The following is a 21246-nucleotide window of genomic DNA, read 5'->3' as shown; positions in this document are numbered from 1 at the left end:
GCCTTTGTATAAGAAATTTATGAAGGAGGTGTTGGCGAAAAAGAGATCACTAGGAGGAGAACCAGAAATTGAAATCGAGAAGTGTGGTATAGTCTCTTCAGCAAGAAAGATCCCAATTAAGAGGAAAGACCCTGGGCCGGTGGCGATACCATGCACTATCAAGAATATAGCATTTAAAAAGGTACTCCTCGATTCTGGTTCTAGTGTAAGTTTAATGCCTTTATCCATTTTCAAAAAGCTTGAATTGGAAAAGATTAGTGAAAGTAAGACACAATTAAGGTTCGCTGATCACACCGTTAAGAAATCATATGGGGTAGCTGAAGATGTACTAGTGGAAGTTGATAAATTTGTATTCCCTGTTGACTTCCACATCATGGACATTCCGGAAGACGAAGAAACTCCTATCCTTCTTGGGAGACCATTTTTGTCGACAGGCCGCTGCAACCTCGACATTGAAAAAGGGACACTAACACTGAGATCTTTTGATGAAGAAGTAACCTTGAAGATGTTAGGAGTTAAGAAACATATGGCGGTTGTAAATGATCAAGCTTCTGTTGGTATGATCGAAAGTGAGGGAGAATACAAAAGCCCTAAACATCTCCAAGAAAAAGTTTCAAGCATAGCTTCTCAGGTGGAACTAGCTCATGTTTCTATCAAAAGTCCTAAGGTCGCTATAGAAGTTAAGAAGAAAAAGAAAGAAGAAAACCAAGGTGAGAAGATGAGGGTTGAAAGTGAGTTAAAGAGAAAAGTGGTCCATGCTTTTCATCTCCAAGAGTTTTTGGTGGAGAAAGTAACAAGCAACAAGGTTTGGAGAAGGAAATACCCTCCATAATAAAGGGTAATGGACCGTCGAGCCATGCGACGTTAAACGAAGCGCTTCGTGGGAGGCAACCCATGGTTTTAATAATTAATTTCTTTGTTTGTTTGTTTTATTTTCAGGAAATAAAAGAGAGCATCTCTAGTGGAAGCTAGGAAGTGATCAGTGGAATGCAATACCTCTGTAAGCAACCTCTCCAAGGCTGGTTCTAAAACATTGAGGACAATGTTTGGTTCAAGTGTGGGAGGGGTTCTTTTCATTTGCTTTTAGTTGTTTTCCATTTTTGTTTTTGTTTGTGTGTTATGTTGACATTGTGTTATAGATCGACTTATGGATGCCGAATGAATGATGAATGGTATTTAGTGGATGAAAGGTGCAACCTGAACCTATTCCCCCGAGGCACCCTGGAAGTTGATGCAGCCGAAAGAAAAGTAACAGTTGGACGCAACTTGCGGATACTGGACAAAGAGGATTTTATGGTGTACCTACGCCAGAAAGAAGCCACATGACACGAGGAGTGCTTTGGAACCTGTAAGCTTACCCAACATGGTGAGGTTATAAAAAGCCAAACACAACAGATTATCATCATGAGAGTTCATTCAGGTATGACTTTATCATTCTAATTTTGCGTATGTTCTACTGACACAGCATAATATGAGGACACACACTGAGGCATTTGTTTGTTTTACCACCTGAGCCTTTCTTGCCATCGAAATTATATGTTTATCCTTTGTTACCCTAGTTGAGCCATATCCTTTTGTTTGTTATAACCATATATATTAACCCGTAGCCAAACACTTCCAACCCTTGCTCGGCATAAATGTTGTGGTTTTCAGAGTTGTGCTAAAATCTAAGTTTGGGGTAGTAATCATCAAAGAAGAGGGCAAGAAAAAAAAATAAATATGATGAAAATAAAATTTTTGAGACATATGAATGTATGTCCCATAAAAAAAAGAAAGAAAGAGAAAAACTTGCCCGAATGAAAGACTCAGTTACATTAAGCACTCACGGAAGAATGAGTGAAGCAAAAGAGTCTAAGTCGAATAAATTCCCAGTGTAAATAGTTGAGCACAATTACGAAAAACACAACATGAATGTCGAACCCAAAACCATTTGTTTATCCATTTTCTTGTGTATCCCACCGTACCTAAACCCCATTACAACCCAGAAGACCTCAAAAAGTGTGTGGACTTTGTTAGTGTAGTGAAGGTAGAATTTATTCAAAATTAAGAGTTGATATTGCATACCTTTATTTTGTGAGTGCAAAACACTTTAACCCTGAGAGATTTGGTGAGAAGTGTGAAAAAGCTTGCAGGTAAAAAGGTACTCTGAAGTGGAAGTGTGGTAGAAAGTTTGGTTCGGCAAGCCAGAGATTCTATTAGAAAGGTAGACGCAAGTTGTGAATAACATCGGCAGTGTTGTGGAAAGAAAAATCCAGGGTGACCTCTGTTTGGTCTCTTGCATCGCTTGAGGACAAGCAATGAGATAAGTTTGGGGTTGTGATCGGTCACCATTTCTACCTAATTTCTATCATGGATTCGGTCTAAATTTGTTGATTCGGTAACACTTTGATCAATGTTTTATTGTTTTTGTTTAAGTATTTCATGTTTGATTGTTTTTATGTTTACTTTGCATTATGTTTTAATTTAAGTTATTTAGATGCTTTTTATGCCTTTTGTTTAGTTGTGTACAAGTTGCAGGTTTGAACAAAGCATCTTGAGTGTCCAAGCATCAAGGAAGAAGGAAGAGCAAGAAAGAGATGAAAAATTACAAGTCTGGGGGCAAACACGGCCGGCCGTGCTGAAGCACACGGCCCGTGCTGGAGCACATAACCAATGCCATAGAAAAACCAGGGGACCAACACGGCCGCCCGTGTGCCTGAGCACGGCCCGTGTTGGTGTTCACCAGCTGCCCATAGAAGCAACCAGGGGACCAACACGGCCGCCCGTGTGCCTGCGCACGGCCCGTGTTGGTAGGCGCATTGGTGATCAATTTTTGGGTCTTGGGACATTCCAACTTATTCCAGGGGCACTTTTGACTTTGTACTACTAAAGGCTTGTATGGAGACTATTTAGGTTTATGTTTTAAGTTATTTTGGGGACTTTTGCATCAGACGATAGAAATTCACAGAAGAGAGAAGATAGCTTCATCAAGGGTTTCGGAGACGGAGAGATTCAACGGTGGACACCATTGAAGATCAAAGTTCCCAATTATCTTTGTAATGTCTAAATTCTTTACTTTGTCTTTCTTGAATATTATGAGAGGCTAAACCCCCCAATGCCAGGGGGGTGTCCCTGATTTGAATTGTAATGACTTTTGAATTCCGTATTTCTTTAATCAAGTATTAGTTTTATGCAATTTGATTGTTTAATGTTTTTATGCCTTCTTTGTCGGAAAAACAAAGATTGATCTACGGTTAACAATTTGTAGGACTACGGTTGTTAAGGTTTTTAAACAATTTGATCTAGTAGTTATCACCTAGGACTAGGGATACCGAAAGGTTATTTGAACATTCTTGATTATTTACATCTTTGGTTTGCAAACCTTTGTTTCTAAGGACTTAGGCAATAGGATTGCAAACCAAAAGGCTTTCCACTAAGGACTTAGGGAAACACCCTTAAGAACAAATAGTTGCAGTCTATGAACTTGTTGAAGAGATCTTTTTACAGAGTCATTATAAGGAAGATCAAACACCTACCCTGGCATTACCTCAAATTACATCTAAAAAGTCAAACTTTAATTTCAGTTTATTTTTATTATTTCTTTTATTTAAATTTACTTATTGCATTATAACAAAACACCTATTTGCTCTTTTGTTTAATTGACTTTAATAACTTGTGTTTCCTACGCAATCCTCGTGATCGATACTTGGGGTAAAACCCATTATTACTACATCGGTGAAAATAGTACACTTGCTATTTTTCCGATCATGCAATAACACCAATATTTTACTAGTATTGACTATTGATTAAACGATTTTGTTAAAAAAATACAATTGATTAACAAACTAAAGGAGTTGTATGTAAAACAGTTGTTTATAATAATTTATCCATATTTAATTTTTTTAAATGATTTATTTTGTGCTTCTTAAGTCATTATTCAATCAAATTTTAAATTTCAAAATGGACTAAAAAAATAAAATCTAAGATCTGAGACCCAAGATATAAAACCTCAAAAATTAAGATGTGAGGTTATTATTAATTTAACTCCCTAAATTTTTAGCATTCGGGGAGAAATTTTTTTTTGCCTACAAAAGGAAAACTATACAACATGAACATGTGTGTGTATTTCCAGTAGAATCACATCTACAACGACGAGCCTGCGCACCCTTATACTTTGCATTGAATTCATCATTGCAATCACGCTGAGCATGTAGACAGTCACCACTCAATCCTTTAAGAAGTCTAGGGCAAAACGCGATATTCGGTTCTACACCTACGTGTAAAACATTATAGGAAAAAGTAATCAAATCAATCTTGAGAATGTTGACCTAATAATATCGAATTTGGTGTTAGTTGAGTAAGAGTACCTTATCCATAAGTGAAACTGAAGAAAGAAATCAAAGCCACCAAGAGTAAGAGAATGCTTCCTAGCCTCATCATGATGATATTAACAAACACAATCTTTTCAAAATAAAATTTGGAAATGTTAGGACAATGTCAAATAAGAAGGATGAAACACACTTATATACATTAGTAAAGGTCATTCAATAATTTGATAATAAATGTTAACGACAATATATAATATTTTCAATACTGGTAAACTTTATTGACTAGATAATTAGTTATTAATAACTGTTTTTTAGTTTTTAAAAATTTGAAGAAAAAAAAACTTGTTTGAAACCATTGTTTTTAAAAACCGTTTTCAAACACAATTTTTAGTTTTATAGTTTTCATTTATGAAAGTATAGTAATTAGTTGATAACAATTATAATTTCTTTTTCTTCTTTAGACACCAACCATCCTACACTTTCTTTCTTTCTTTTAGCTGTACCGTTTATTTTTCTTAACATATTTTCAATTGCTTTTTTATTATATAATTTACTCCTTAAACTTAATTAATTTTTACTTTTATAAATAAATTATTTTTATTTTTAGTTTTTTTAAAAAATTCTTCAAACAATAATCTCAAAAACATTTCATGCTTTCTTTTTAGTAAAACATTATATTCTTACGCTTTTAATTTAACATTAAATAAAATTTTGTCCCTATAAATATTTAAGCAAATTAAAAAATGAATGCATTTTATTAGATGTTGTTTTTCCGTTTAGTCTACTTTTTATTTCAAATTTATTTAGTCAAACTAAATCACATATTTATTTAAAATAATTTAAAATTTTATTTATTATTTATATTAAAAATATTTTACTTCTACATAAATATATGTTTGTGGAATATTTTATATTCCAATAAAAATATTATGAATTATGTTTTCTTAAATATATTAAATATATTTAAAATTTTAAATTATTAAATAGGTTTTATAAGCCTCTTCTTACAAAAAAAATTTAAAATTATATAACCAAACAAGTTTTCTAATTATCTCATATCAAAAAGAGTTTTCAAAAGTTAATCATCAAATAGATTTATTCATTATTCTCTTTTCAAAAACATGTTTCTAATAACAAGTTTAAAAAGCAATTTTAAAAACTAAAAGTATTTCAAAGAGGCCCTTAGTCTGTTCTCATTATGTCACTTTATTAAATATACTTCATTAGTGTTTTTTTTTTTTTTTTTTCGTAAGTAAGATATATTGATAGGGAGAACTAAGGGTTCTCCAACCTGATTGCACAAAGATGGAAAAATCCACACAAAAAAGAGAAAAATTACAACCATTTAAACTTATGAGAGAAAAAGAAACGGATCTTTAATAAATTCATAAAACGAATAATTGGAGTACGTAATTTTCCCGCAAAAGGACCATTTCCAAACCATGGACTTAATGTTCCAAACCGTATCGTTAAAGTTTCAATTTTCCTCCCGGAAGCAAACACCATTCCTAGCCAAGCATAAAGTCCATGTAGTAGCTAACCACACCATATCCACCTTTCTATTTTTAACATTTTTATCCCTGAAGAAGCAATGTCAATCCATAAAATTCAACAAACACCCATCCTCCATACCTCCCTCTTTACCCACCCAAAGAGCTATCTCTTTCCAAATAGCCTTCACCACCCGACAACCAAAAAAAGAATGGTTTCTATTCTCTACTTCATATCCACAAAAAAATACATTTTAATTTATCTAAAGGAAACTAAATACCTCTATACACCAAAACGTCCTTAGTCAGAATCCTATCAAGAAGAAGTCTCCACCCGAAAGCCTTTATTTTAAAAGGCACCTCCGCCTTCCACACAAGCCCATAAGCCTAATCATACTTGTTTGGAGGCCTATGCGGCATAAAATCTTTTCCCAAAAAAGCGGAACAAGATGCCACCCAAAAAACCCATCGGAATTGAAATTCCATGAAACAACATCTCTCCCTTCCCCCACTTCGCCAAAGTCGGACAACACCTCCTTCAACCTTAATATTCCCTCCGAAAGACCCCTATCCGCCTCCATAGCTATGGATACCCCAAAATCCCCCCACCTCCATCTCCCCTCTAACCACCCTCCCATGATCGCCACCAACACCCCTTTCAAACTAGACGCCTCATATAAATCCGGAAAAACATCCTTCAAAATATTTCCTCCCCACCAATTTGCTTCCCAAAAATGAGTGTTATACCCATTATGCACAACAAATCTACACCCTTCAACGATAGGATCCCTAAAAGAACTTCTTCCAATTTTTATAACGTCCCTCCACCATAAAGAAAAATGAGATGAAATAGATGAAAAAGAAGGAGATTTTGAGCCAAACTTACCGTACACCAAGGAAGATAAATCTCCATACCGGGACTTCAACACCCTCAACCAAAGAGAATCGTGCCCTTGAAGAATTCTCCATATCCACTTTGTAAGTAGAGCTTGATTAAAAACCGCAATGTTTTTTACTCCGATTCCCCCTTTGTCAAAAGGAAGAGTAACATTCTTCCAAATCACCCAATGTATCTTCCTCTTTTCCTCCGTACCTCCCCATAAGAAATTATTTTGAATATTTTAACTTATTTCACAACTTTCAAAGGGATATTGTAAAACGACATTGTAAAATATTTAACGAGGTGATGATGGACTTCAAATGCGTGATTCTGCCTCCCAAATTAAGGAACCGATTCTTCCAACTCCCAAGGCGTTTTTTTAACTTCATCACTAAAGGCTTCCAAGTCAATTCCTTCCTTGGATCGAAACCAATAGGTATACTAAGAAAATAAAAATTGGTTTCTTCCACTTTACAAGAAATAAAAAGAGGTGCGGCTTCCAAAAAAGAACTCCTTGTATTAATACCAATTAATTTGCTTTTATGATAATTAATACCAAGCCCCAAAACAATCTCAAACGCCCTTAACACCCCCTTAATCGCCTTGACATGCTTCCAAGTCCCTTCCCCCACTAATAAAGTGTCGTCTGCAAATTGGAGAATGTCCACCCAACAAGAGCTCTTTATGCAAAAACTCCCAAATTTCCCAATTTCTATAGACTTCATCACCAACCCCGAAAGACCTTCCGCCACCAACACATAAAGAAAAGGTGAGAGAGGATCACCTTTTCTCAAACCTTTAAACACACCAAATTCCTTAGTGGAGCTTCCATTGAAAAGAACCGACATACTACTATTGAAAACCAACATCTCCATCCATCCCATCCATCTCCTACCAAAACCTATTCTCTTCAACATATACCACAAAAATTCCAACTAACTTTATCATACGCTTTCTCAAAGTCGACTTTAAACAACAAACAACTTTTCCTTTCCTTCCTAACATAATCCACCACTTCATTAGCCACTAGAACTCCATCCAATAATTGTCTACCAGGCATAAAAGCGTTTTGACAAGGAGAAATAATACTATCAAGAACACACTTTAACCTCCCCGCCAAACTTTTATCCACTACTTTGTACATGCAACCCACCAAGCAAATGGGTCTATAGTCATCCAAGGATAACAGATTGCTAGTCTTAGGAATCAAAGACAAAAAAGAAGAAGTAATAGCCTTAGAAAATCTGGTTCCGCTTGGCAAGTTATTCAAAACAGAATCCCGTCTAAGGAAAATCTAGTTAAAAGATGTATCTTAAACGCAGATGCACAGTTTTGCGAAGGACTCTGTAGATCAACCGAATCCATTTCTCACCTTTTTTTAGAATGTCCTATCGCGTTTAAAGTTTGGTCGGATATATTTTGTTGGTTGGGAGTTTCCGCTGTTTCACATAACCATATCATTGCCAGTCTTACTGCATTTTCTAGAGTATTATAGGGCAAGAAAAGCCCTGAAACTGGCCTTCATATTATTTGGCTTGCTTGTCGTTGGAGCATTTGGAAGGCTAGAAACACAAAGATCTTTCAAAACAAAGTTGTTTCCAGCTTTTCGATTGTATATGAAACTAAGCTCCTCTCTTGGAATTGGTTGAGAGTTAAATTAAAGCGTTTTTAATACAACATTGTGTAATGGTAATGTCTCCGTTTGAATGTCTTGAAGCTGTCAGATGATGATGACTGGGTCGCTCTCTTTGTCTCCTTCTGGTATGTGGATATTGTGATTATCAGTGTCGTCGCATTCGGTAGGTGCGATGGCGTGATTAATCTCTCCTCTTTGTACTTTAGTTGGAGTTTGTGCAGGTGAATTGTTGTCGAAGAATGCATATCATGCTGTCAAAGTCTGCACTTCATGCTTGTCAGGTTGGCTGCTGGTTTTATTCCTTATCGTGATCAAAGCATTTTGATATATCCAACAATGTCAAGTACTCTTTCTCAGCGCTGAAGTTTATCGGCAAGCCCTTGGAGCATTTTGTTTTGGTTCTGATGTGTTATTGCTGCAGTAACTATGTTTGTATTGCTGTTTGTTTTGGTCCTGTTTTGATTCTAGTGGTTTGGTCTTGTTGCTGCAGTAACAGTGTTGTATTGCAGGTGTTCCCTAATTGTATTGGTGTGTATGCTTCTTTAGTATTGGTAGTAACCTAGTGAGAGATGCTAAATTATGTAACTTTTATTTGTAAATATTCTGTACTATCACTTGTGCTTATAATGTGTTTATTATATATCTATATATATATATCTATATATATATATATATATATATATATATATATATATATATATATATATATATATATATATATATATATATATATATATATATATATATATATATATATATATATATCCTGCAGTGGGTCATCTCATGTAAAAGCTTTATACTTTTTATTAAAGAATGTAAACTATCTTTGTTTTTATAATATTCTTACATTTTATATATATAATATTAAAAATTTGTAGTACAATTAATATACATTTTGTGTATGATTATTACTAAATTGTTAATTATGCCTTTTCATCTATAAAAAAAATTAATAGTATTATAAATGAGAATGTTTGAAGAAAATAATAATAAATATATCCAGTACTTTTTTATTATAAATTAATATGATTCTCTATTTTATAACTTTAGTTTTTAATTATGTTTGCTATACAAATGGCAATTTCTATATTTGGGATACTATATTGGCTAAGCTATTTATTGAATTAGTTGATTGAAACGAATGTCCTTGCAAATATAGATTGACTTATAGATATTAAGCTATCTATTAGATAACAATTATAAAAAATTCATCGTAATGAAGGTCCTTGCAAGTGTATCAATGAGGTAAAAGTGTATTTTTGATATAAATATTTTTATAAACTGAAATATGTGTATTGTTAATAAATGGTTTAGCTATATTTCTATTGTTTTTGAAAATACTACTTGAACTAATGCATAACGATTGATGCTTATGATCTATAAATTAAATTTTAAAACTGACAAATGAGATACCGTGTCGTGTAATATGAGAACAGACGAAACTAGTACGATAACACATATATTTTATTAGTATTGACTATTGATTAAACGATTTTGTTAAAAAAATACAATTGATTTACGAACTAAAAGAGTTGTATGTAAAATAGTCCTTTATAATAATTTATACATATTCCAAATTTTTGAAATTTTTTTATCTTGTACTTCTTAAATCACTTCAAAGTTTGTCATTATTTAATCAAATTTCAAATTTTAAAATGGACAGAAAAATAAAATTTAAGATTTGAGACCCAAATTAAAAAACCTCATAAATTAAGATGTGAGGTTATTATTAATTTAACTCGCTAAATTTTTAGCATTCAGGGATAAAATCATCTTGGCTTACAAAAGGAAAATAATTCTTATGTTCCATCGATCCACAAACTATACAACATGAGCATGTGTGTGTATTTCCTGTAGATTCACATCTACAACGACGAGCCTGTGCACCCTTATACCTTGAATTGAATTCATCATAGCAGTCTGGACCACCATGCAGACAGTCACCACTCAATCCCTTAAGAAGTCTAGGGCAATATTTGATATTGGGTTCTTCACCTACATATAAAATATTATAGAGAAAAAAAATTGATCAATCGTGAGAACCCGAATTGAAACCATAATATTAATGTTTGACCTAATATTATTGAATTTTGTCAGTTGAGTAAAAGTTTAGCAACATACTAATAATATTATTAATAGTACCTAATCCATAGGTGAAACTGAAAAAAGCAAACAAAGCCACCAAGAGTATGATAATGCTTCCTAGCTTCATGATGATATTAACAAACACAATCTTTTCAAAATAGAACTTTGGAAATGTTAGGACAATGTCAAATAAGAAGGATGAAACACACTTATATACATTAGTAAAGGTGATTCAATATTTTGATAATAAATGTAAAGGACAATAGATAATATTTTCAATAGTGAAATTTATTGACTACATAATTAGTTATTAATAACTTTTTTTTAGTTTTTATAAATTTGAAAAGAAAAGAAAAGAAAAAACTTGTTTGAAACCATTGTTTTTAAAAACCGTTTTCAAAAATAATTTTTAGTTTTATAGTTTTCATTAATGACAGTATAGTAATTAGTTGATAACAACTATAATTTCTTTTTCTTCTTTAGACACCAACCATCCTACACTTTCTTTTAGTCGTACCGTTTATTTTTCTTAGCATATTTTTAAGAGAAAAGGGATGATGCACTGACAGTGTAAAATATTTTTACACTGTCAACCAATCACCACCATGTATTCAATTAAACCACTATTTTATTTAAAAAATAATTTAATGACATGGCTAATTGATAACTTTCTATTGGATGACAATGTAAAACTATATTACACTGTCAGTGCACTACCTTTTAACTCTATTTTCAATTGTTTTTTTATTATATGATTTACTATTTAAAAAATTCTTCAAACAATAATCTCAAAAACATTTCATGCTTTCTTTTTAGTAAAACATTATATTCCTACTCTTTTAATTTAACATTAAGTAAAATTGTGTCCCTGTAAATATTTAAGCAAATTAAAAAATGATAGCATTTGATTAGAAATCATTTTTCCGTTTAGTCTACTTTATTATTCCAAATTTATTTAGTTAAACTAAATCACATATTTATTTAAAAATTTAATTATTATTTATATTACAAATATTTTATTTGTACACAAATGATATTTGTTGAATATTTTATATTTCAATAAAAAAAATATAATTTATGTTTTCTTAAATATATTAATTATATTTGAAAATTTAAATTATTAAATAGGTTTTATAAGTCTCTTCTTACAAAAAATTTAAAATTATATAACCAAACAAGTTTTCTAATTTTCTCATATCAGAAAGAGTTTTCAAAAGTTAATTGTAAAACATATTTTATTCATTATTCTCTTTTCAAAAACAGGTTTCTAAAAACAATTTTTAAAAATTAAAAACCAAAAGTATTTCAATAGGCCCTTAGTCTTTTCTCATTATGTCACTTTATTGAATAGAGTATTAATGTAACACCTATTTTTTTTCTCTTTTACTATAAAATATAATTTCAATTTCAATTGTATTTCTTTCTTTACAAATATATCCCTAGTTATTTTAAATCTTTTTATGTGATGATCAATAAATATTGTGACGGGAATATATATACTTAGTTTTGTTTCTTGAAAGTGAAAACAATATCAATTATCCCAAAATTTATACTTTTTTTTAATCAATTTTCTTTAGTTTTTTCATAGGGTTTTATCAAGAGGCTCATGTATTTAGAGGTCAATGTATTAAAGTACTTTCCTTTTCCCATTTGTCAAAAGTAGATAGAATAAAAATTAGTTTAAATATGGTTTTTTTTAACTTATTTGTCAAAAATGAAATTTTTTCAAAAAGTTGATAATAAGTATTAAGGATAAAATATATTGTTATTTATGTTAAATTAATTACAAAAGTATTTAGTTTTTAATTTATGTAAAAATTAAATTATATAGTTAAAGTTATGGTTATGGACATTCATTATATATATATATATATATATATATATATATATATATATATATATATATATATATATATATATATATATATATATATATATATAATTACAAAATATTTAAAGAAGAATGATAGTTTATGTTCTATAGTGAAGCCATAATGATTAGTGAATTAATGAAATGGTGTTTTTTATGGTGGACACAAGCTTCTGATGCGCCGGGGATAGGTTAATCTGCAATGTTAATACTTCAGTGTTCAAATTAGTAAAAGAGTGAAAACTGACACGTGAATGAGAATGAATTTGAATACCTGAGAAATGATGTGTTTTTCTTAAATATGAATTGCAATTAGAAACTAAAAGCGTGGAGCTTTTTTTAGTATCTTAAATATGAACAACGAATCAGTTCTACAAAACTATACCTAAGTGCTGCACAAACTCTGTTGAGATATTCTTTGTATAGTTTTGTATTTTTAGAAAGGAGCTTTTGTTCGTATCTTACTTTCAACACAATAGTGTTGTTGTACTTAAATATTGTGTAATCTTCTTATTAGAAGCATCTTTGTATACACACTTATAATCAACCTTGGTTGATAGATACCTTGCGGGACTAAGTGATAGTCAGAATTCTGAAGAAGACTTTGATTCCGGTCATAGTGGTTTCACGATAAGGATCAGTTGAACTTGTTGGGGTTGTCAACAAGGTTGATCATAAGCTTATTGTGGTTGTCTGTAATAAGTTGGATTGTAGTAGATTAAGTCCTTGTTGATAAGGTGAAATTACCTTTGTGGGTAGACTGGAGTAACTTAGTTAACAGTGAACCAGGATAAAAATAATCGTGTTCATCTATTTTTATTCAGTTATTAATGCAGTGATTGAGTTGCGAAAAAGATTATATTTGGTGCAACCAAATTCAAATCCTCTCTTTCTTATATTTCACGAACCTTTAACTAGCATCAGAGCTCCGGTTCTGGTATCAAACACTTAATCGTGTCAGATATATATCCAGACTTTCTCTGTGAAATACTATGACAAATTCAACACCACCACCGCCACCAGTTATTAATGAAAGAGAACACTACAATGCTAAAACTCCAATCTTTGATGGAGAAATATTTGATTAATGGAAAGACATAATAGAAAGTTTCTTTCTTGGTTATGATGTTGATATATGGGATATGGTAGTCGATGGCTATGAACATCTTGTTCATGCTAGAAGAAACAATGTCGAAAGAAGAAGTATGAGCGGCCAGTAAAAGAAAGAGCATAACAATCATCATAAAGTTAGAACCATTATGCTAAATGAAAATTCTTATAACGATTATGAAAAGATAACAAATAGAGACTCTGATAAGTCTATAATTGATTCTTTGAGAATGACTCATGAAGGAAACGCTCAAGTAAAAGAGACCAAGGCTCTTGCCTTGATTCAAAAATATGAAGCTTTCAAGATGGAAGAGGATGAAACCATTAAGAACATGTTCTCAAGGTTCCAAACTCTTGTTGCAGGTCTTAGACCCCTAAACAAAGGGTATTCTACCCCGAATCACGTGAAGAAGATTATCAGAACAACACCTCTCTTGAAGAACTTGTCAGCTCATTGAGAAGTCATGAGATAGAGCTGAAACAAGATGAACCTCAGAAAAGAGAAAAATATGTTGCTCTAAAGTGCGTCAAAAAGTCTAAAAAGACTAAAGCTCTTCAAGTTGGAGAGGAAGAAGACTCATCAAAAGATTATGGTTAAGAAGCAGATGAGTTATCACTTCTTTCCAGAAGAGTCGAGCAACTCTGGAAGAAAAAGAAAGGCAACAAGTTCAGAGAAGTTAGAAGGACAAGTGGTCGCTTCGAGTCTACCTTTGGGCTAAGGAAGTCTGGTAGTAGCAGAGAAGTTTTCTAGTATGGGTGTAAACAGCCAGGTCATTTCAAGAACGAGTTTCCTAAGCTCCGGAAGGAGAATCCTAAGAAGAAGATCTTCAAAGGAAAGAAGAAAGGTCTCATGGAAACCTGGAATTCTTATGATTCCTCAGAAGACAAATCTGAAGAGGAACGTGCTAACATAGCGTTGATGGCTCATGTTAGAATTTATGATGTGATGATCTGTCCAGAAGATGAAGTAGAATTCGAGTCAGACTCAAAAGAAATATCCTTAGTTTCTCAACTAAAACACCAATCGTGGTACTTGGACTATGGTTGCTCATGACACATGACAGGAAGAAGGTATATGTTCCAAAGTATGGAACTTAAGCCTGGAGGCGTCATGGGTTTTGGAGGTGAACAAAAGGGAAAAATCATAGGTTCCGGAACTGTAGGTACTGGCTCTCTTCCTTCCATAACTAATGTTTTACTTGTTGATGGTCTAGTGCATAATTTACTATCTATAAGTCAATTAAGTAACAGTGGTTAGGACATCATCTTTAATCAAGAATCATGTAAAACTGTTAGTCAGAAGGATGAATTGGCAAAAGGAAAAACAACCTCTATAAGATTAGACTTTCTGATCTTAAAGAGAAAAATGTAAAATGTCTTATATTTTTCAATGAAGAGCAATGGACCTGACACAGAATATTGAACCATGTTAGTATAAGAAGAATATCTCATCTAAAAAAGCTTGATCTAGTCAGAGGTTTTCCTAATCTGAAGTTCTCTTCAGAAGCTCTTTGTGAAGCATGTCAGAATGGCAAGTTTTCAAAAACTTCTTTTAAAGCAAAAAATGTTGTTTCTACCTCCAGACCATTAGAGCTTCTGCATTTTGACCTGTTTGGACCAGTGAAAATTGCGTCAATCAATGGAAAGAAGTACGGATTAGTCATTGTTGATGATTATAGCATATGGACTCAGGTTAAGTTTCTTAGACACACGGATGAGTCACATTATGTGTTCACCATAACTGTAACCAAGTGCAAAATGAGATGAGTCTCAGAATTGTCAAGGTTAGAAGTGACCATGGTGGATAATTTGAGAATAAACACTTTAAGAAGATGTTTGCTAAGAATGGAATTTTCCATGTTTCTCCTGCCGTAGAACTCCATAGCAAAATGGAGTCTCAGAAGTTGCTCAACCAGAAGCTATTGAAGCACAGACACCTATGAGGAAGCACAAACAGAGATTATCTCAATTTGAGGAATTACTTATGGGTGACAAGACTGAATCAGTCAGAACTAAATCAGTCTTCAAACCATCATAAGAGATGGTTCTAGGGTTGGTGTCCGTGATAGGACTTTATCCAATCGATTAAAGAAACAAGAAACACCTTCTAATTGATTATAAATTCCATTAATCAATTAAAGTATCTATTTGTTTAGATTTTCCTTTTTTTTCAGAATAAGGATTGCAGCTTTTTTGAAGTATATTAATGGATTAAAAGATGTTTTAATCGATTAACTTATTTATTTAACCCGTGATTTATTCCCTTTTTGAGCCAAATAATTTTTTATTTTAAGGAGATTTCTCCTTATTTCATTTTATATTACATTTCTGAATAGAAATCTCTCCACTATTTTTCTACTATCTTGTCTTTAAAAAAAATCTTTTTTCACTATTTATTTCATATTGATATTAACAATTGATTGATGTGGGTGGAGTAGCTCGATTGATAATTTCTAGTTAGGCTAGGATGGTGCAAGTTGTTAGTCCAAGACTCGACTCCTGGAAGCGGTATTTATTTGTATTTTTTTTCAAATGTAAACAAGTTGTTGTTATTTATTAACCAATAACTTAAAAAGACTTATATTGACAATTGTTTAAATGATTTTGAAAAAAAAATAGAATTGATTAATGAACTAAAAGAGATGTATGTAAAAAAATCTTTTAATTTCTTTTTATATATCACATTTTGCATAATTTGTTGTCTTTAAACATGAGGTTTACAAATTTCAATTTAATATTTTTCGATGTTTGTAAGTATAAGAAGGATGTGGGCTAGGAGTTAAAATATCTGGATAGTTAATCTATCTCTTCTATCCAAATGGATATGGAGGCTCTTGATAAATGCCTTTAATTTATGGTTTGATATCCTTTCATTCCGGTATGACGCTTCCATTATTTCCCTCTAGTATGGTGGGAGGTCCACGGGGCATCACTTTTTTTCCACTTAGTGGAAAGGAGTGTCCCTTATGGGATCCAAGAAAGATGACCCACTGAACTGGGTTGAGTTTGAGTTAAAACATATGGTCTAGGCTTTTGACTTTCTTCTAAGGAGATCCTTGGCAAGGTAGTAACGGTGTTAGTGGATCAGAAAAAATCAACTAAATCGACTTTCGAAACCAAACTAAACTGAAATGAAACTAATTATTTCTTGTTCAGTTTTAAAACCGAACCATACCAATGAAAACATATATGGTTTGGTTTAGTTCTCGTTATTAGTTTTTAGGAACCGATAAACTGAACAATTGAATATAAATACGCACTAAATCTTTTATTCCACCCATCGTTAAATCCAAATTTTGTATAGGTCCAACCATTCTCCATCTTTGTTTACACTTTCTTCCTTTTAAAAAACATACATCTAAAACCAAACTCCAAAACATAGAAAGTAGAAATAATAAGTCAAAAAACCTTCCTTTCATTGAACTACTGCTTTTGCTACTCGTCACAACTGCGGCTCTCTCTATCATCGTTCTGATATGTTATCGTTTCCTTCTTCATGTTCAAGTTTTATTTGTTAATTTTCATTTTTTTACCTTTTTTTTCTTATTCAACAAAATTCCTTCTAGTTTTGAGACAAAATAGTTTCCATATATGTTTGAGGTGTGAAACATATTAATTGACACGTGTTTTGTTGTGTTCTATTTGTTAAGCTTTCAAATCCCTTCGCAACCTTCTGATGCCAAATGTTAACTTTTATATTTGATAGTGAACTTATTTTAAGAAGAATGGAAATCATGTAACTTTTCGTATGAATTAAGAGTAACTTGTAATTTGTTTAAAAAAATAGTGCATGAAATAAATCATTTTAAAAAATAATAGGATAAAATACACCAAAAAATGCGATAGTGGAGAATACAATGATGAAGATAATGTTTGAAAAAACATTGTAAATCGATTAACTAAACCAAACCAAACCAGTTAGTTTGGTTCAATTCCATTTTTTAAAAATGTTTAAAACCAAACCAAACCAAAACGATTGAGATATCATCAGACCAAATCTTTTTTCAACGAAAAGCTGGTTCAAACCGAACCAGTTACACCCCTAGGTAACACCCTTCTTAAAATTATATTTTAGATACTCTTTTCTATTTCCCAAATTCAAATTGGGACTTTGGGTTAAATTGGGAGGTTGGATCAAGGGAGGTTGACTTGGAGGAGATTGTTCTTTGTTCAAAAGGAGCCTATGGTTGGTGAGTTCTTCTTCGCTCTCCAAGAGGTTCATCTTTCTTTGGAGAATGATAAGGGGATTTGGAGACATACTAGAGATAGTGTTTTCTCTGTGGCACCTGCTTATCAAATCCAATCTAGACTTGCTCTTATCTCTGATATCCATTGTGTTAGTGTTCTTCCTTTTTTTGCCTTTGATTTGGGAGAGCATTACTCCATAAAAGGTGGTGGTCTTTTCTTGTCATCTTATGCGAGATAGGTATTGAGTTGGCCTCTTGTGTGTTTAGTACTTGCAGTTTTGCTTGGTCTGTCTAATATATGATCTTTAGGTGGCTTGGGCGTATATGGCTCTTCCTAGCAAGCCTAGAATTTTGTTTGAGGTTTTCTTTTCTTTAGGTCCTACGATTAAGTTTATAGGTAAGTTTATTATGATCTAGCATATTATGGTGTGGTCTATCTTGTCAGCTCGTAATAATAAGTTTTTTTATGATATGTCAACAAATGGGAAAAAGTGGAGGAAAATAATATTTGATTAGCATTTAATTGGTTCATTAATAAATCCTCTGTGGACGTGCTCCTTCTCTGACTGGTCTCAAAACCCAATCATGTTTTTAAACCAATAGCGAATCAAGACTTCTGGCATGTTCCTCTCTAGTCTTTGAACTCTAGTCTGGGTTTTAATGTGTGGTGCTCTGGTGTGCGGGTGTTTCTCGGGCCTTCATTTCTCTTCACCTTGGTTGTTTTCAATACTATTTTTGTTGTGTTCTTCTATTGCTTATGTTGTGACAACTATTTTTTGTATTTGCTTTGTTATTTTCGTAATCTTTATGCATGTTGTTTTTGTTTGTATTTTACCAGGTTGTTTTCCCATTATTATTAAAAATATTTTATCATTCAAAAAATAAAAAAAAATTCAGTTTAATATTAATTATAATTTTTTAATAGTTCTTTTAAATATTGTTGATAGATAAATTAATAAAATACATCCATAAATGAATAAGTATACAATAGAAAAGAAAAAAAATATGATATTAAAATTAGAAAATTTTATTACATTCTCCATTTTAGATTTTTTTAAAGATTCATTTGGTTGTTCTTAAATCACAAAAGAGTTTGTCATTATTCAATCAAACATTAAAATATACTGTACTAAAAAAATAAAATGTAACAGATTCAAAATATAAAACCTCATACAATAAGATGTGAGGTTATTATTATTAATTAAAATTTTTCAATTATAAGCATTCAGTCGAATAATCATCTTGACCTAAAAAAAGCTTATTTTTCTCATGTTCCATCTTTCCACAAACTATACAACATGAGCATGTGTGTGTATTAACAGTAGTGTCACATCTACAGCGACGGGCCTCAGCACCTTTAAACCTTGCATTGAATTCAGCATTGCAGTCACGTTGAGCATGTAGACAGTCACCACTCAATCCCGTAAGAACTTTAGGGCAATATTTGATATTGGATTCTTGACCTACATGTACAACATTATAAGAAAAATTAATATGATCAATAGCTCTTAATAATAATAATAATAATAATAATATTAATAATAATAATAATAATAATAATAATAATAATAATAATAATAATAATAATAATAATAATAATAATAATAATAATAATAATAATAATAATAATGTACCATAGCTAAGGTCGAAGAGAGGAATCAAAGCAACCACAAGAAGGAGAATGCTTCCTAGCTTCATGATGATATTAACAAACTCAATATTATCAGATAAAATATGAAAATGTTAAAGGAAAAAATTTGAAAAAGTTGGGAAAAAATAAGAGGACAGGAACACACTTATATATGCATTACTAAGATAAAATTTATATTGTTAATACATTTGGTCTTTATTTATAAAGTTATTTCTAAATTTAACACTATTATAAAGACTGTTAATTATGTGATTTTATAAAGAGGGTCATATATTTAGAAATAGAGCTAGTCAAAACAAAATCCTTTTTCATTTATGAAAAAAATTAATAATAAAAAATATTTTAAATATATTATATTTGATTTATTCTTCTTAATTGTATATTTTTGCTGCCATTTCTCTATTTGTTTATTGAAACTAATATAAGCGTTTTAAAAACCAACTTTTTAATAAATTATTTTTAAATTTCAAATATCACAATTCACCCCTCCCTCTCGTGTTTGTAGTTAATTAGTCAACCATTAATATTAGATTCTAACTCTTATTATCAGACTAATCGTCTTAAGATATATTACAATGACTTCGTATACTTCTTACTTTAACAAGAGAGTTTTCATGTACAAACCTCCACCTCTTAATGCTAAAAGGTTTAACATATGGAAGAGAGAATACAAATACTTATTGACTCTATTGATTTTGAATTGTAGAATTATGTTTTAAAGGGTCCTTTTGTTCATATTCATTTTGTTAATTGAACTAGTAAACAAACCAAGCTATTTGTGGACCTTAGAGTACAACTATGATTATAACTGTAGCACTCCCAAAGAAGTGCGAGATACTTTTGAAAAGATATATTAAGAATCTACTAAGATCAAGAAAGAAAGGATGAACACACTTGTCCAATAAATTGAACACCAAGTGAAAATGAAGATGATCTTCAAGGAAGGTTATAAAATATTAAACCTCTTGGAAAAAAAATCTTTAAAAACTTATTTTAATGAATATATAATATTCAAGAACTAGTATCATAAATCTGGTCCAACACTGGACTTTAGAGATACAAAAGTTATTGACGAATTTCAAGAAAGATTTAGTAAGAAAAAGATCATTGGAGAGTTTAAATAATTCATCAAATTGCTTGAAAATGAAGAAATTATCAAAAAAGAAAATCCAGTTATATATGAAGAATCAATAACAAAGATATCATCGCTAGAAGCATCATATGAAAAACTGTGACAATATATGAAGAATCATGTGAGGAGTTTGTTCCATCATACAAAGGTTTTATAATGCCATATGAAGAATCAGTTAAAGAAACATATGAATCATCATTCAAAGACTTGCATGAAAAACATTCTAAAGAATCAATAAAGGAATCAGACAAAGAGGTGAATATTTTCTTGAAAGATACTTGTGAAGAATACAATGAGGTAACTACTCTATCTTACAAGAAATTGTTTGATTTAAGTGTTAAACTTAGCAAGAATAATTATGAACTTGAAAGAAATATCTTATAATTTATGACTCATGTTAAAGTTGTTGAAAATGAAAACAATAGAATTAGTGAAGAAATGAATGCGCTTCAAAGACAAGCTTCAAAATTAAACTTTTCTGAAACATGTGATTCGTTAAGAAATGAAATTGAAAACTTGCATAAAACCTTATGTAAATTTACTAAATAGATAGAAAATCCCAATATGATTTTATCAAAATAAAGAGCTTCATATAACAAATCCCAGTTAAGTTATCAACCTAATAAAATGTTAAATCTTTTTTATAAGTAAATGTCATAAAAAGATGAAAATGAATTACCTTGTCTATAAATAAAGTTACAATCATAATCATGGTCATATTGAACCTTATTTCTTTGGAATAATGCATAGTTTAAGATATTTTAAAGGGTACATCTCTAATGACTCAAGACATCGTAAATCCACTAATACTAAAGGACAAAAAAAATATATTTTAGTACTTAAGGTAAAAAACCCAACTTGTTTTTGCAGGAATACTTTGCCACATTTATAAATCACT

General features: G+C 31.4%; 2 protein-coding genes and 1 long non-coding RNA gene across 3 annotated transcripts; all 3 read right to left on the bottom strand.

Annotated features, from left to right (window-relative positions):
- Positions 1-5901: 5901 nt before the first annotated feature.
- On the bottom strand, positions 5902-8138 carry LOC131613262 (uncharacterized). The gene is made up of 5 exons (XM_058884949.1): positions 8050-8138; positions 7681-7960; positions 7234-7585; positions 6195-6890; positions 5902-6023 (listed from the first exon to the last, which is right to left on the bottom strand). Exons 1-5 carry the CDS (start codon positions 8136-8138, stop codon positions 5902-5904), a joined length of 1539 nt encoding a protein of 512 aa, XP_058740932.1.
- Positions 8139-10006: 1868 nt separating this feature from the next.
- Positions 10007-10573, bottom strand: LOC131611285 (uncharacterized). The gene is made up of 2 exons (XR_009286827.1): positions 10456-10573; positions 10007-10308 (listed from the first exon to the last, which is right to left on the bottom strand). It is a non-coding gene; the product is annotated as an uncharacterized LOC131611285 (long non-coding RNA).
- Positions 10574-18708: 8135 nt separating this feature from the next.
- On the bottom strand, positions 18709-19354 carry LOC131611284 (uncharacterized). Its single transcript, XM_058883354.1, has 2 exons — positions 19200-19354; positions 18709-19028 (listed from the first exon to the last, which is right to left on the bottom strand). The coding sequence occupies exons 1-2, from the start codon at positions 19261-19263 to the stop codon at positions 18781-18783; spliced, it is 312 nt and encodes a 103-aa protein (XP_058739337.1). The 5' UTR covers positions 19264-19354; the 3' UTR covers positions 18709-18780.
- Positions 19355-21246: the final 1892 nt, after the last annotated feature.

The sequence above is a fragment of the Vicia villosa genome, linkage group LG6, assembly GCF_029867415.1.
Source record: "Vicia villosa cultivar HV-30 ecotype Madison, WI linkage group LG6, Vvil1.0, whole genome shotgun sequence".
Classification (NCBI taxonomy): domain Eukaryota; kingdom Viridiplantae; phylum Streptophyta; class Magnoliopsida; order Fabales; family Fabaceae; genus Vicia; species Vicia villosa.
This window is presented reverse-complemented; position numbering and strand designations above follow the sequence as displayed.